This window comes from Ictalurus furcatus, chromosome 8, assembly GCF_023375685.1.
Source record: "Ictalurus furcatus strain D&B chromosome 8, Billie_1.0, whole genome shotgun sequence".
NCBI classification, from domain to species: domain Eukaryota; kingdom Metazoa; phylum Chordata; class Actinopteri; order Siluriformes; family Ictaluridae; genus Ictalurus; species Ictalurus furcatus.
The window spans coordinates 11,779,677-11,797,040 of NC_071262.1; the positions used below are offsets into that span (position 1 = coordinate 11,779,677).

Sequence of the window (17,364 nt, forward strand, 5' to 3'; positions counted from 1 at the left end):
GTAAAGTGAAATATGGCAAACTCCAAATTGGGTTCCACTGGGTGAGTGGAGAGCCAGGCAGAGGCGGTGAATGCGATCGAAGGCGCAATTAAGCAACCGGAGAGAAACAACAGCTTCGATGACATTAATAACCCTTCACGCAGCCTGAGTCAAGATTTACACCCCAAAGCCTGTCAAGCGAGGGATGGACTGTGCAGAGCTCATCACTTCTCGACAAACACAACCTTCAGCTCACCTACCTCCACTCTCTCTGCCTCAGGCACACAACACAACTAAAGTCAACTGGCTCCCATACAACCCATACCTCAGCATTACATTACAAAAAGGATCATATAATATGTTTATTTGGGAGATTATGGAACAGCAGTATCCTAGGACGAAATGTGGGAGGATAAATGCACAACATTTTGCTCTGTAGTTTATAGTGCTACATGTGATGAAATGATGCCGTGAAACGTGTATATATATATATATATATATATATAAAATGATGCCTTGAAGAAGTGAGTTAAACTAAAATGAATTGTGTGTTCGTATAGAGTCCATGTGTAATGTGGCCCTGCTGTTGTTTACTCACTTGTCTGTCATCTCCTGCCCGTTCCAGCAGAGGGAGCCGTTGAGTGCCGCTGGCTCGCGGCTGCACAGAGTCTCCCCAAGATTAGCATAGAAGAAACTGAAGCCCCTCAGACTCTGGATAAACTCTCTGAAGATACAAATAAAATAAAAAAAAGAGCAGAAATATGAAAACAAAAAGTGATGGTTTAAACAGGAACATGAATTAGTTGTGAGAATTAAAATGGCAGCAAAAAGAAGAGAATAAAAAGGAAGCAAAGGAAACGAAGGGGGAGGGGAGCCTGTGAAACCAGATCTCCATTTCCTTGTGTTTCCAGTCAGAATAAGTTGAGTTGTAGTGTTTTGATGGTAAATGGACTTTGAGGATCAAACTGCACTGCCTGCTGCGCTGGCCCAGGCTCACTCATCTGTTCATCAGCAAGAGGGAGGGAGGAAGCATGCAAGATGGAGAAGGCAGAAGGCAGCTCAATGTCACTGTCACGGCAGGAGACAAAGCCAGTGTTAATGAGCGCCTCTCTGTCAGCATCACCTCACACACACACACACACACACACACAAACACACACACAACCCACTTTCATAACTGCAATACATATAGAATAACCCTTGGGTCTGTAAACAAAATGAAATATTCACTTATTTACTTTATTCAACAGAATTTTGAGTATTTTGTGTAAGAATATTACTAAACTAAATGACTATCCTTACAGTGTTGGAATTTTTTGATCATATACTTCCCACAAAGAGACAGACAGACAGACAGACACACACGCAGACACACACACAGACCATCATTAAGAGGAGAGTCCAATCTGAGCTGAAAGCAAGCCCTCTGGACAGCTAGGTGAAGGTTAAGGGCAGACTCAGAGGACAGCACTGAACATTATAGTTGCTGAGAGCGCACTGCAAGTGTGTGTGGAGTGCTGTGCTGGAGAGCTATCTATTACAGCATGCCAGCCAGCTTTCAAGGCTGCCGCTCTAAGAGACAGCAGTGGATCTTCAGGAGTTGTACAAAAAGGCACAAATGCACCATGAGTAGCTCTAATCATTATTCAGCCATTAGATACACAATTGACTTACTGTCACCCCCCCCCCCCCCAAAGGTGGAACAATGAGGAATCCAAAAGTGTAATGTACTACACCTGTCTCAAGTAGTCAAGCACTTGTGTACAATTGTGTACAGTCTAACCAGCCTTTGTTTAGATATTCACCAGCTGCAAAACCCAGGTTACTTAATGGTATAGAAAATCCCATTTTAATTAAGAAGGATGTTTAAATTAACATTCTAATGTCATGAACATTAAATTTAATACCATCTTCAAAATCAAGTCAAGTCACCACCAGCTTCTAATTAATTTATAATATCCCATATATATATATATATATATATATATATATATATATATATATATATATATATATATATATATATATATATATATATATGAATAAATGATTTTTTTTGTACTGCATAAGGCATATTTAAAGTAATTTTATAAAGTTTTTAAAGCTCTGAAAAATAATGAAATAAAAAATTTGGCTTTGGCTCTCACTTGCTCCTCTCTATGCAGGTCCCAGTCAAGTCTGATGATGTTTTTATCTGACAAATGGTCTCTCACTCAGTCATTCACTTTCAGTAAATGCTCTATCCTGTTCAGGGTCGCTGGGGATCCAGAGTCTATCCTGGGAACACTACGTGAGAGGTGGGAATACACCTTGGATGGAATGCCAATCCACCGCAGGGCACAATGCACACCCATTCACACCTTGGGGCAATTTATCTTGCATGTTTTTGGTGGAGGTGGATGGAAAACAGAGAACCCGGGGGAAACCCACACAGACACGGGGAGAACATGCACATCCTGGAGCTGTGAGGAACCATGCCACCTGACAAGTGGTCTATATCTCAGTAATATAAAAACATTTCCTGGAACATTTACTTTTTTTAAAGTAACTTTGGAATTCTAAAATTTGATCCATTCTATTGATACAAAATGCAGAAAACATGCAATCTATGACAAATATCTATCGAGAAATGAAGGTTACTGAGACTTTTGCACAGTACTGTATTTTCATCATCACAGGGCAAGTCTGAAACTCATCACTTTGTAACAAGATTAAAGATATGTCTAAAACAGTGCCATGAAAAAGTACATTGCGCTTGATGAGTTCCTCTATTTTTCGCATATTTTCATACCTCATTTCGATGAGGTTTCCGATCCTGATACAAATGTAATATAAGACATGAGAAACACAAAACATGGTTTATAAATGATCATTTCATTTATTGAAGGAAAAACAACTGCAACCAAACACTTCTGATAACTGGAGATTAGTCTTTCACATCGCCGTGGAGGAGTTTTGGCCTACTGTTCTTTACAGAATTGCTTTAATTCAGAACACTGGGGGGCTTTTGGGCATGAACTGACCATATAAAGTCCTGCTCCAGCATCTCAATGGGGTTAAAGTCAGGACTAGGCTAAACTTACTCCAAACCATAATTTTGTTTCTTTTGAGCCATTTAGAGGTGGACTTGATGTTGTTCTTCAGATCACTCTATTGCAGCATAACTCAACTATGCTTAAGCTTCACGTCACCCACTGATGATTAGACATACTCCTTCAGGATTTACTGGTAAAGAGCAGAATTCATGTTTTCGTCGATTATGGCCCAGGCCTTGAAGCAGCAAAGCTTTCCAACACCATCACACTACCATCACTATGTCGTTAGTATGATGGTTTTTATTGTGGAATGCTGTGTTAGCTTTATGCCAGACGCAATGGGACTCATGTCTTTTAAAAAGTTTCACTTTCAACCCCTCAGTCCATAGACATCATCTCAAAAGGTTTGGAGGTCATGAAAGTACTTTTTTGGCAAACATGAGTCAAGCCTTTATGTTTCTCTTGGTCAGCAGAGGTTTTTGCCTTGCAACTTTTCCATGGATACCATTTTTGCACAGTCTTTTTCTAAATGAAATCATGAACGCTACATTCTTGGTATGCTAGCCACTTCTGGGAAGATTCACCACTGTTCCAAGTTTTCTCCATTTGGAGATAATGGCTCTCAGTGCGGTTCGTTGTGGTCCCAGAGCCTCAGAAATGGCTTTGTAACCCTTTCCAGGCTAATATATTTCAATAGCTTTATTTCTCATCCTTCCAGAATTTCTTTTGATCACGGCATACTGTGCTGCTTGTTGAGACTTTTTAGTTAGTCATATTGCTGGAAAGATTCTATTCAAGTCATGTTGAGATTCAACAGGCCTGAATTCATCTGAGTGTGTCTAGTCTAATTGAACACAATCATCAATTACATTTGGTTAATTGGTTGATTGAGTAACTAAGGGGGCAATTACTTTAGGGCCTGTTGGTGTTGGATAACGGTCTTTGCTCAATAAAATGGCGCATGGTGGCTTAGTGGTTAGCACATTCGCCTCACGCGTCCAGGGTCGTGGATTCCCACCATGGCCCTGTGTGTGCGGAGTTTGCATGTTCTCCCCGTGCTGCAGGGGTTTCCTCCGGGTACTCCGGTTTCCTCCCCCTGTCCATGCATGGTAGGCTGATTGGCAGTGTATGAATGGGTGTGTGAATGCGTATGTGATTGTGCCCTGCGATGGATTGGCACCCTGTCCAGGGTGTACCCCACCTTGGATGGATGTTCAATAAAATACGTGTTTTGCAAGGGGGGGGGTGGATTTGGGAACTGTGGCTTAGCGGTTAGCAGGTTTGCCTCACACCTCCGTGGTTGGGGGTTCGCATCCTGCTTCCACCCTGCGTGTGAGGGGCTTGCATGCTTCGGGGGCCTCCTCCAGGTACTGCAGCTTCCCCACCCAGCCCAAAGACACGTGTTGTAGGCTGACTGGCATTTCCAAATTGTCCCTAACGTGTGATTGTACCCTGCGATGGGTTGGCACCCCGTCCACAGTGTCCCCCACCCTGAGCTCCCTGGGATAGGCCCCAGGCTCCCCCACGACCCTGTTTAGGATAAGCAGTATTTTGTGTTTACTCAGGTTGCATTTGTCTTATTTAAAATTCTGTTAGAAGATCTAAAACAATTAAGTATGACAAATATGGAACAACTTTTGCATCGCATTGGAGTTTTTTTCTTTAGTGGAAAAAAATTCTTTGAATTCGAGTTGGGCAAACAAAAAGCGTTCACCCTATTCTCTAAAGACTGAGTTTGAATGCTGCAACAGCCGTCCGTGGCTGGGAGTCAGGGGAGCCAAATTGGCCAGGTCAGATTGACACTAGACATTGTGGGCAAAATCAATCGTGTGTGAAAAATCAAAACAACACAAAGAAAGCTAGTGAGGCCAGCCAGTTATAACAACACCATCTGATAAGTATTGACATCAGCAACATTTTTATGTTAATATGGTAATCTGAATTGTCATTTCAATCATTAGTTTACAACCAGTAAAAGATCCTTTCAACACCTGTGAATAGGTTTTAAAAAGAAACTTTACAGTTACATTTATATAGCGCTTTACATAGGGGGGGGGGATTGGGTTATCTCCTCAACCACCACTAGTATGTATCATCCACCTGGATGCTACACACCACACACCAGCTATTAGTGGAGAGGAGAAGAGAGTGATGTAGCCAATTCAGAGATGGGGATTATTAGGCGGCCATGACGGAGAACGGCCAATTACTGGCTAGGAACTTTTTATGCGACTTAGGAGAAGCCTTAGTGGCAAAAATAGATTTTTTTGTTGAATATGGTCATTACCATTACCAGTTCTTTACCATGCCTTGTATAGAGTTAGAACAGAAAATACCACAAACCTGTGCACTACAACACCCCTGCACTATGTATTACACACTTTTGTACTGAAAACACACCTATTAATTCATCCATTACCTGCGTTGTCCAGAAAGAGTCTCATCAGGATCAAAGTTGACGGGTTGAATGACTAGAGCCCGCTCCACCGGTGATGTCACTGCACGAGCCCTGCGCTGGGGGGTGTGTGAACACATGCTGCTCACCTTAAAAACAAACAGAGAGTATTTAGGTCTACATGCATAGCTGTTTACTAGCACACTAAAAAATATGCCCAAATGACTAAACCTCTGGTGACATACTGTGCTGTTTAATACATTATGCTTGGAACAGGGCCTAAGCATTTAATTCAGAGATAAGGCTGTGTAACAAAAGAAAAACCCCTTTTTAAATTGCCCTTGTCAACTTGCAGTTTCTCTTGGGGGAATTCCCACTGGCATCTTAAGGGCCTTCCAAGTGTACAAGTGCATGGTTGAAAACAGTTCTGGAATGCAGGGCAAGAGGGAAGACACTAATGAGCCAGAACGCCCTGAAACTTTTTTCCCCTTATTCAGCTAATCACTTGGCTCGCTGTACAGCCTTCTTCTCCGGTTTGTTTATTCGGGCGACGTGTGACAATAGGATTTACATAACAAAGCTACACCACTGTCAAGCTAGTCAGCCACTTGCACCTTGTTCTTTCACTAATCATCATCCTGCGCTGCTCTTGTTCTCTCTGATAAACGCCATTGTTTTTATATGGGACAACATCATCATATTAAACACAGCGGCCCTTCCGTGCGCAGCAATGATAATAGAAAGTGTCTATTGTATTCAGGTGCAATAAAAATGCAAATGCATGCTACTGTTTAGCTTCTGCTTTAATGAATTGCTGCTGGATTAATTTCCCAGGGGGTTCAGGAACTTAATTCTTAATTCTGGACTGAATTCTGCGATGTAATGTTAGCAGCTAATTGTGCTCGGCTGGCTATAAGTGAATATGTGCAGTACACCAGATGCAGAATACCAATGGGACCAAGCAATGCAGACATCAAAAGGTGGGGGAGAGAACACACACACACACACACACACACACACACACACACACACACACACAGGGAGAGCAGTTGTGAAAATCAGAATGTGTAAGAATGAAAACACACCTGTAAGAGATACTGTATAGGACAGCACATCCAACCTAATCTCTACCTACCACATCTGCAGCATATGTGCAAGTACAAACAACAACTATTTCAACATATTTTCCATTACTTTGAGGGAAAAAAACAACAGAAAATGCTTACTGAAACTCGGGTATAATGGAAGTGGAAGTCTAAAAGGAAATTTGCTGTATTTGATCAATGCACATTTCTGTAATTATATTGTACTGTATTCATATGCATTCGTGTATTTCTACTGTACATTAAGCTTGTGGTTATGTATTAATGACATAGTTGCACGAGTCTGATTACGCCTGGATAGAACAACATTTTCAGAAGAGCTTTCACGAAAGCGTTGGGTAAAGCTCTGTAAAAACAGCTTTTATAATAAAATGTCAAGTCTCTGTCATCCTAACACATTTATTGTTGGAGTAGAACACTTGTAGCTTTGAATTCATGTTATATAATCACAGGTAAACATTCACTGACATGCCCTTAAAGTCCACCTATTATGGTTTTTCAAATATTACCTTTCATGTAGTGTATTATAGAGCTGTTTGTGAAAGTAAAAAGTCTGCAAAGTTTCAAAAATCAAAGCACACAACAAACTGAGTTATTGACTCCCAAAAGAAGGAACCGATTCTGAACAGCTGAAACGAGTCGTCAGTAATTCCAGACTTACTTCCTGTACAAACCTACGTAAGTTTGTATCAAAAAGCCCCGCCTCTGGTCTTTATCGGCTGCTCCCTGACAGCGGTAGACCAATCACCACAGACTGGGACGTCTGACCAATCACAGCAGAGTATGCTCTCTGAAAGGAGGAGTTTAGAATGAATCCTTTAGAACGGACTCATTTAAGGAGTCGTTTTCGGTCAGCACTGGGTGGGGGGGGTGGGGGGATAATGCTGCAGTTTAAATTATGAGCACATTAAGATGTTTTTTGACCTTGGATGCATGTAAATCTATTGTATGAGACCTCTAAAACAAAATTTGGCCCGTTTCAAAGCCATAATAGGTGTGCTTTAAGCTTCCATTATAAATATGTTTTAAAAAATGGGATTTCTGTTCCTTTCTCAGCACAGGATATGTTGAATGATGTCCTATGATTACACTACGAATCACACGAGTAGTCCTTTAAATCCCATTGTGTTGTTTATGTTTGCATTACATTTATTTGCTGTAAATGGGTAAGTATTTTTGTCTCCTCTTTTCTAACCTTATTCCAATGTTATTAGTTGTATTATATTTAACACATCGCGTTTATCACATAACACATTGTAGCATTTATGTGGCATCCTGTAGTATAGCTAGTAGGGATCATTAAATCAAGCAAGGAATAAAACACTTTGGGATGTGCCGTTATAAGAAATTAATTAACAAAGATGTTTTATTCCTTTTAAAGTACCTCAATTTGCTAACTCTAACCATCCATCCATCCATTTTCTGTACCGCTTATCCAACACAGGGTCACGGGGGAACCTGAAGCCTATCCAAGGGAACCCGGGGTACAAGCTGGGCGACACCCTGGATGGAGTGCCAACCCATCACAGGGCAAAGTCACACACACTTTCGCATGACAGACAATTTAGAGATGTTGATCAGCCTACAATGCATGTCTTTGGACTGCGGGAGGAAAGCGGAGTACCCAGAGGAAACCACCGAAGCACAGGAAGAACACGCAAACTCCGCTCACACAGGGCACAGGTGGGAATCGAACCCCCGACCCTGGAGGTGCGAGGCAAATGTGCTGTATATACTTACATTTAATGTTGTGGAATGTCTGCAAAACAAAATTTCTTTTATCACTTATAACAGCTATGAACAATCATTTCATTACTAGTTTGAAGTAGTTAAGCTACAGTCAAGCTACCCTTTTTAAAAAAAGTAGTTAGCTACACAAGTTATGAACAAAAAGCAGCTAACTACATTGAAGCTGCTTAAATGGGCAAAATGTCTTACATTTCATACATGAAATAATAATAATAATAACAATAATAATAATAATAATAATTCTTCATCATTGCCTATCGGAAGTAGTTTCTTTTTTGTTTTGTTTTTTAAAACTGATTAATGAATTAATCATGGAAATAATAATCAATAATTTCTCTTGCTCCTCCCTTAAACAAGATGTTGAGAAATACAATCTGACTATTATATTCAGAACATATAATAAATCCCTCAGCATGCACTAAACTTATTGAATCATCTTATTTTATTTGTAAGTAAATGTAAACATTGGGTTGCCTATTAACAACAAAGCGCATAGTAATATTCTCTGTATCAGAGAAGAAACTCCAGTGTTCATTTATTATGGTATTATCATTTACCCGCCCCATACATCACAAACTGTGATTGATCGCTTTACATGTCTATCAGACAGTCTCTTCCTATCCATGCGAGTTACAATGAGGCTTTGAAGCAAGCAGGCACCACAGATGTACAATGAAGCTCACTGTTATAACTGGACAAAAAAAACAAAAAAAACAAACATCGCTACTTGTTTGAAAAAGTAACTCGTTACTGGAAAAGCGACACTATTTTTAAAGTAGCTGTCACGCTCATGAAAAATGTAGTCAAGTTAGTATTGCTAGCATTGCTACTTTTAGTTAACTACTCCCCAACACTGTTCCTTACCAGTGTTTTTCTTCTCTCTCTCTCTCTTGAAATAAATAAGATATATCTTGTCATGTTAACACAAAACCTCAAAGTCTTCTGTCCTGAAGACCTTCCCATGTTGGAAAATTTAAAGTTACAGCTTTACTGTTACAAAATGTTGACATTGGAGACTCCTTCCACAAATAGTAAATAAATATCTCCTCCATGGACGGTAACATACATCGTCCCCCCAACACCCTGTTTTCATTCCAAGTTGGTCTCGACAATTCCTACCCACTAGCCAACTCTCACTCATCAAACACATGCTTCCTCTGAGACTATTAGATCCAACCGCTGCATCTGCTGCCCAAGCTGTGTCACAGGGCAGCGTAACACACTCTGAGTAAATGGCTATCTGCCCTGTTCCCACGATGTGCTAGTGTTGCTCTGATTGACAGGGTGGAGACAGTAATGACACCCCTCCCACCCTAAGAGCAAGGCCATTACACATGTTTTTAATCTGTTGCAGCATCAACCGTACAACATCCTGTCTAATATGTCACTAGAGAAAATATCATGTATCATAATGACGGCATGAACATAAACCGGTGATTTATTTGTCAATTAACACGGCTATCAGAGCTGCAGTTACAGAAAATCAATCAACACCTTCTGTCCAATCATAGTCCAGAATTCATCAGTGCTGTGGTATAAACTACATATTACACATACCGATAGTTGAATATTTACTAGACTTACACATGCGTGTCTACAGCCCAAAACAAACACCAAACACATTTTGAGCTCTGTGATATTACCATGAGTGTAGATCAATAGAACCCCCTTTCTACCAGGCAAAACCACAGGAGACTAGAATTTTGCTGAAGCACATGTAGAGAGAGGAAGAGGGAAGGTGATCACACTATTCATAACACATTTAAATTCAGATTTATATTAAATCCTGATGCAACATGCTGTATATTAGTGTAAGGCCAGATTCCCTCTGCAACATCCCTCACACTAAGCGCACACACACACACACTACACATGCTCTTTTGCACCGCTCTCCCAAACACACACACTCGCACTAATTCACAGCCACGACACATTCTCTTCTTCTAATGCTCTTCCTCTTGCTTGCTCTGGGGAAATCATTAGTGGCCAGCCTCTCCTAGTGTAATTTCGTGTGCGCAGAGCGGCCTTTCCCGCCCCCGGCCTTGATTAATGTGGGGGTTGTGCTTTTCCTCAGAGTTCGGCGGCTGCACGTGTGAGACTCGGGGGACCTGTGGCACAGGGGAGTGTGTGGGTGAGATTGTTTCTCTCATTAGCAGAGTATTAGTAACATGGAGACGTGGCAGCCATGCTAGTGGTTAAGACTGCCGAGGAGATACGAGCCGTGTCTGTAAGGATTCTGAAATATCTACCAACTATCTTTCATCTGTACCTCACACACCCAGAGAGTGGAGGAAAATAGGAGAGTGAGGCCAGGCAGTAACCCTCAAGAAAGCTATCTTGTGCTCACTCACACACTGTCAAACACACGCCTGAACGTTCGCAATATGCATATAGTACATGCTGGAAATTTTCTTAACTTCCAGTCATGTGTGGTAAACAGCAAAACACAAACGAATACTCCAATGTTTTTCAACTTAATCTCGTCCTACTGTATCTGTAGGTATGTCTGATTACTGTGGACAATTTTGCTTTGTTTCCCAGCATAGAGAAAATAATATAAAGTCAGCAGGACAGCTACGGTATTTCAAGTAAATGTGTTTTTAAAAATATATATATTTTTTAATAAATTCATCACTTCATAATGAAAGTCTAAGGGCAATCATTGGAGAGTCGATAATGCAAAACATTTTTACAGAACACGGTGAGGAATGTTTCAACATGTCCATGTTGTCATATATCAAGGAGGTAACTCTGGACTTCAGTTCCGATCAGCTACTGCATTGTACTACAACATGTCACATGACCACCTGCACCTGAATCAGGTTTCTGTTAACGAGCACACTTATATATAGCCATTGTCTGCACTGCTTCTCTGTCTTACGTTTGTCTTAGACCACTGTGTTCCATGTTACCGTGTTCAATGATCTTGTTAGTTTATGGTTAGTTTTTGCCACAGTATTATGCCAAGTTGTCTTAGTGTCTTTGTTTTGTTTTTTGTTTGTTTATTTAATAAGCTGTTTGAAAATCTGCGATTGCTTCCAAATCAACTTTGAAACGTGACACATGTGGGTTTCCTCTGGGTTCTCCAGGTTACCCTCTCTCCTCTAAAAAAAAACATGCTGTTCAGAAGATTGGCTATGAGTAATTCCTCCTAGGTGTGAATAAATGTATAAATGTGTGTGTGCATGGTGCCCTGCAATGGACTGGCATATCATCCAGGGTGTTTTCCTGGCTCGTGTTCCCAGGATAGGCTCCAGATTCACCACCACCGGGCTAAAAAGCTTACTAAAGATTAATAAATTAATTTAAAAACACTCATGAATTCATCAAAGGTACTTGTAAATTAAGATCTATATCTGTGTAATTTATTCTTTATACAGTGGTGCTTGAACGTTTGTGAACCCTTTAGAATTTTCTATATTTCTGCATAAATATGACTTAAAACATAATCAGTCCTCAAAGTAGATAAAGAGAACCAAATTAAAACAAATGAGAAAAATATTATTCTTGGTCATATATTTATTGAGGAAAATGTTCCAATATTACATATTTGTAAGTGGCAAAAGTATGTGAACCTTTGTTTTCAGTATCTGGTGGGACCCCCTTGTGCAGGAATAACTGCAGCTAAACATTTCCGGTCACTGTTGATCAGTCCTGCACATCGGCTTGGAGGAATTTTAGCCCGTTCCTCAGTACAGAACAGCTTCAACTCTGGGATGTTGGTGGGTTTCCTTACATGAATTGCTTGCTTCAGGTCTTTCCACAGCATTTCTATTGGATTAAGGTAAGGACTTTGACTTGGCCTTTCCAAAACATTAACTTTAATCTTCTTTAACCATTCTTTGGTAGAACAACTTGTGTGCTTAGGCTCGTTGTCTTGCTGCATGACCCATTTCTCTTGGGATTCAGTTCACAGACAGATTTCCGGACATTTTCCTTTAGAATTCAGTGGTATACTTCAGAATTCATTGTTCCATCAATGATGGAAAGTTGTCCTGGCCCAGATGCAGCAAAACAGGCCCAAACCATGATTCTTCCACCACCATGTTTCACAGATGGGATAAAGTTCTTAAACTGGAATGCAGTGTTTTACTCTCTTCAAACATAATGCTTCTCATTTAAACCAAGAAGTTTTTCATCCACAAAACATTTTCCATTAGCCTTCTGGCTTGTCCATGTGATCTTCAGCAAACTGCAGAAGGGCAGTGTTGTTTTTTTGGAGAGCAGTAGCTTTCTCCTTGCAGCCCTGCCATACACACCATTGTTGTTCAGTGTTCTCCTGATGGTGGACTCATGAACATTAGCTAATGTGAGAGAGGCCTTTAGATTGCTCTTGGAGTGATCTTTGTCGGTCGACCACTCCTGGGGAGGGTAACAGTGATCTTGAATTTCCTCCATTTGTACACAATCTGTCTGACTGTGGATTGGTGGAGCCCAAACTCTTTAGAGGTGGTTTTGTAACCTTTTCCAGCTTGATGAGCTTCAACATGATACATTTCCACAAACATGTGTTGTGAAGATCAGACCCTGTTAGATCCCTATTCTTTAAATAAAACAGGACACTCACACCTGATTGTCATCCCATTGATTGAAATCACCTGACTCTAATTTCACCTTGAAAATTAACTGCTAATCTTAGACGTTCACATACTTTTGCCACTCCCATATATGTAAAATCGGATCATTTTCCTCAATAAATAAATGAACAAATATAATATTTTTTTTCTCATTTGTTTAATTGGGTTCTCTTTATCTACTTTCAGAGTGAAAAATGATGGTTTAGGTCATATTTATGCAGAAACACAGAAAATACTACATTCTAAATTCACAAACTTTCAAGCACCACTTTACATAAGGAAATACATAAGAACAGTGTGAAAGTCCCAGGAGATCAGCAGTTTGTGAAATATTCAAACCAGCCCATCTGGCAGCAACAACCATAGCACGGTTGAAGTCACAGAGATCACAATTTTCCCCCATTCTGATGTTTGATGTGAACGTTAACTGAAGCTCTTGACCTGTATCTGCATGATTTGATCCATTGTGCTGCTGCCACATGATTGGCTGAATGGATATCTGCATAAATGAGCAGAGTTCCTTTTAAAGTGGACGGTGAGTGTATATGTGTATGTTACAAACAAGTTCAACTGCCCTTAGACTTCCATTAAACATGAATATTGACTATTTTAGTTTTCCGATATTTTCTCGGTCCAGGAAAACATGTGACGCAATCATATTGACACTACCGATGCAGGGAATATATGTAGATTAGGGTACAAAACAATTGAATAAAATATTCCTTGTCTTGGTCATGCATAAATTATTGAATGCAGTTTAAAAGTTTGCCATGAAAATAAGTTATAAATGAACTCAAAAGAACAGTCTGCTTGACAAGAATTGGTCTACTGAAGAGTGAATAACAGTGGATACCCAAAGCATGCGCTGGACAGATATATTTTTCTCCTCTATGATGCCAAGTGGACAACCAGAAAGCAGCCAGTCTCCGTACTGCAAACAACCACATCCATCCACATCCACCTCCTTCCATTTCCTGTGAACGCTCTGGCTGTGTGTATCCCTACTTTCTTCCCCCCTGAGACATACACACATCAAACTCCTCAACAGCGAGTCATGTTCTCGAAATCACTCTCCCCAATCCTTTAAAAACTGTTTCTTCCCACTAAATCTCTCTCGCGCCCTCAATTTATGTCCCTCTTTCATTTACTCATCATCATTAGCTTCCTACTTCTGCTCAGTAACTGGTAAAAATAGTGCTTCATAAATCATGCATCCTCTCTTTGTCCCTCTTTCTCAAACACAGATGTACTAGAGAAAAATGAAAATCATAGAAAGAATGAAAATTTGATGAGTGGGGTTGTCACCTCGCTTTAGATGCGATATGGCAATGTTTAAGTAGGATGAGGTAAACTAAGAGCACATAATCACTCTGAAAGATGGTTAGTACTTCTTGCTCACAAGCAAGAAAAAAGTAGTTTTCTTTTGGACTGATTAAGACCAACAGCTTCAGACTTCTTTCCAAAATATTAGTGTCCTGCTTGGGTGTGCTCACTTAGTCTTACACCTTCTAAATATAGATCACGGATCACTCCTCTGGTTGCACACTATAATCAATAGAGGGCAGTTCACTTCGTTATACTCAAAACTCTCTAAACCACAGATACACACATACACGTGCACTTAGATTCTTTTAATAGTAGGTCTGCATTACATTTCTGCACTATATCACAGTCAAGGGCAAGGACATTGCAATACGAAACTGCACTCTACTCTGATGCCAGTGCTATACACCCTGTGTCTACATTGATGCCCTACTCCTTATTCCCTACAATAAGTGTATTTGGGTATTATGTGTCCTCTGTGGTACCTTATTTAAACACTAACCTATTGTAGTGAATTGTGGGATTTTCATGAGCTATTAGCGGCGTAGCCAAGAAACAACTTTATTGAGGAATGAGGAAATATTTTTAAACAAAAATATGGTGTGATCTGTACAATTATATTAATAAGTGTGTATTTTGGGTGGATGCCAGGCAGTAGAAGTGGTGATGGAACAAATTTATCATTGAAGGTACATTATACCACCACCCATCCATCCATTTTCTGTACCATTTATCCTACACAGGGTGGCAGAAGCATGGAAGCCTATCCCAGGGGACTTGAGGCACAAGGTTGGGGACACCCTGGATGGGGTGCCAACCCATCGAATAGCACAATACACTTGCACACCCATTCACACACTTCAGACAATTTAGAGATGCCAATCAGCCTACAACGCACGTCTTTGGATTGGGGGAGGAAACCCCCAAAGCAAGGGGAGAACATGCAAACTCTGTGCACACATGGCAGAGGTGGGAATCGTACCCCCAACCCTGGAGGAGCGAGGCAAGCGTGCTAACCACTAAGGCACCATACCCCCTTACCACAAACCAATCTTGACATTAAAATAAGACTCTAGTAATAGGGGAAATTACTGTTTTTATCTTGTAAAAAAAAATAAAATAAATAAGATCTGCAATTCTTTTTCTTCTTCTCCAGTAAGCTTGCAGTACTTCATCAATTGTCACCTCGATATCCCTCGATATGTTCAGAGTCGGGTGTTCAAACAGAAACAGGAAAACTGCATTTTCCATAGCAGCTGGTACCCAATAAAATGCGATTAAGCAAACTAACACACTAACAAACTAATGACATGGAATCGCAATGATGGTTCTGTTGACCTTTTATAAACATCATTATAGCACAATTACAAAACAAAACATGTTATTTGACACTGAATATGCCTCTGATGGCTATGTCATGGCAAAACATTCAAACTAGTGCACTATATTATATATAAAAGAGTGAATAAGGTGCAGTAATGGATGTGCCATGCATGTTGGCCAGTGGTTATTAATTTCTGTCCTTCTAGCACCATGGACAATTCAGTGTCTCCCCTAATCTTACACACCTGATTCTAATTAGCTGAGTCAGGTGTGTCAGAGCAGAACAAATGCAAAATGATGCTGAGTTTGAAGTCTATAAGACCTTGGTGTTAGACCTCACTTTGGTGTTGTGTAGTAGGTTAAATAGACTAACGTATGGGTGGCTAGCGGTGTCCGAATTACACTGCGGCACCTGGAAGCGGAGGTGGTGGGTTCTTTACGATGTGTGTTCTGCACATGCTGAGCCTTGGTGTTTTGTGTTGTGAAGATTTAACTATGAAAAACAAATTCAGCTATTATTGGCCTGCATGAGTACCTACAGATACGTTGTTTCATTTGATGTATGCATCAAAACTGATGCATGTTACTGATATGTTCTGCATGACAGTATAAAGTATTGTCTCTCGTTCAGCCAATATCTTTATAATTGCCTAATAAACGGTCCCTCCTGGTTCGCTGGTTTCCTCCAACATCCCAAAGACATGCTGGTAGGTTGATTAGCTATGCCAAATTACCCTAGATATGAATGAGTGTATGATAGATAGATCGATCTCTCTCTCACGCTATATATACATACACATCGTTCTATCGATAGATAGATCGATGTGTGTGTATATATAGCGAGAGAGATATCTATTGATCGATCAATAGATGTGTATGTGTTTTTTTAAACAGCTATAAATACAAAAATACAAGCATATATATTTTATATTATATATATATATATATATATATATATATATATATATATATATATATATATATATATATATATATATATTCCATATTTATGTGACTTGTTCAATTTTGTTTGATTCTGTGTACCTCGTGGTATTATTGTCTGTATTTATTGTCCGTATTTACAGTTTTAGTCCTCATTAATGTCTATGTCTACTGCATGTTGCACAGTAGTCTCCTGAAGGAATTCTATTGCCATATGAAGTGCTAAAAATGACAATAAATTGACTCTGAATGTGACTTTGAAGTAGGAGGTGCACTATTAGTATGTTTTTCTTAGAAAGCTTACCAGAAAGGTTCACAGGGCATCTGGTTGTGACTAAAGGTGTGCATCAGGGCTGGGATCCCCCCCCCCAAAAAAAATACAAATAAATAAATAAAAAAGTAGGAGGTTTTTACTTTCATGATGAAAAAAAGACCGTCACTGTGCTTTGTGATGCATCTACAGCATCCTTAGTAGCTACCTAACGTTTAAATTAGGCTACTAGTTTGTTTATATTTTGGGAAATAGGACCAATTATTATTATATCCAGTAGAATATTGAATATTGCAAGGAGGCACAAACAAAACCAGCAAGGTTAAATACATGGGCAAATGTGTAGTAGCTGAGAGCAGAATTCATAGACCATGTGGACAGTGCTAGCTTTTTAAGTGTTTTCTATTGTGATAAGGTTTATAGACCACGTCCATGTTGTGTTTAAATCCGAATAAAGGTGTGGATATTTGGAACACTAAACAGATAGCAAAATCGCGTTATACTCCGTGTGTGTGTGTGTGTGGTGCCCTGTGTCCCTTTATTCTTTGTGCCCAGTGTTCCCAATACAGGCTCGGGCTCCATCGTATCCAAGATAAAGCAGTAAGATGAATGAATGATTTTTTTTGTCTCTATCTTCCCTGTAATTCAAAATCATACCAACCATTCC

The 17,364-nt window shown here is 40.0% G+C and overlaps 1 protein-coding gene across 1 annotated transcript in view; it reads right to left on the reverse strand.

Annotated features, from left to right (window-relative positions):
* Nucleotides 1-17,364, reverse strand: part of gpc3 (glypican 3) — a 125,089-nt gene that overhangs the window by 46,984 nt on the left and 60,741 nt on the right. Inside the window, exons 4-5 of the mRNA XM_053630803.1 lie at nucleotides 5,434-5,558; nucleotides 578-703 (exon numbers count right to left, since the gene is read on the reverse strand). Of these exons, the coding sequence (XP_053486778.1) occupies nucleotides 578-703; nucleotides 5,434-5,558 (251 nt within the window). The remainder of the gene's footprint in view (nucleotides 1-577; nucleotides 704-5,433; nucleotides 5,559-17,364) is intronic.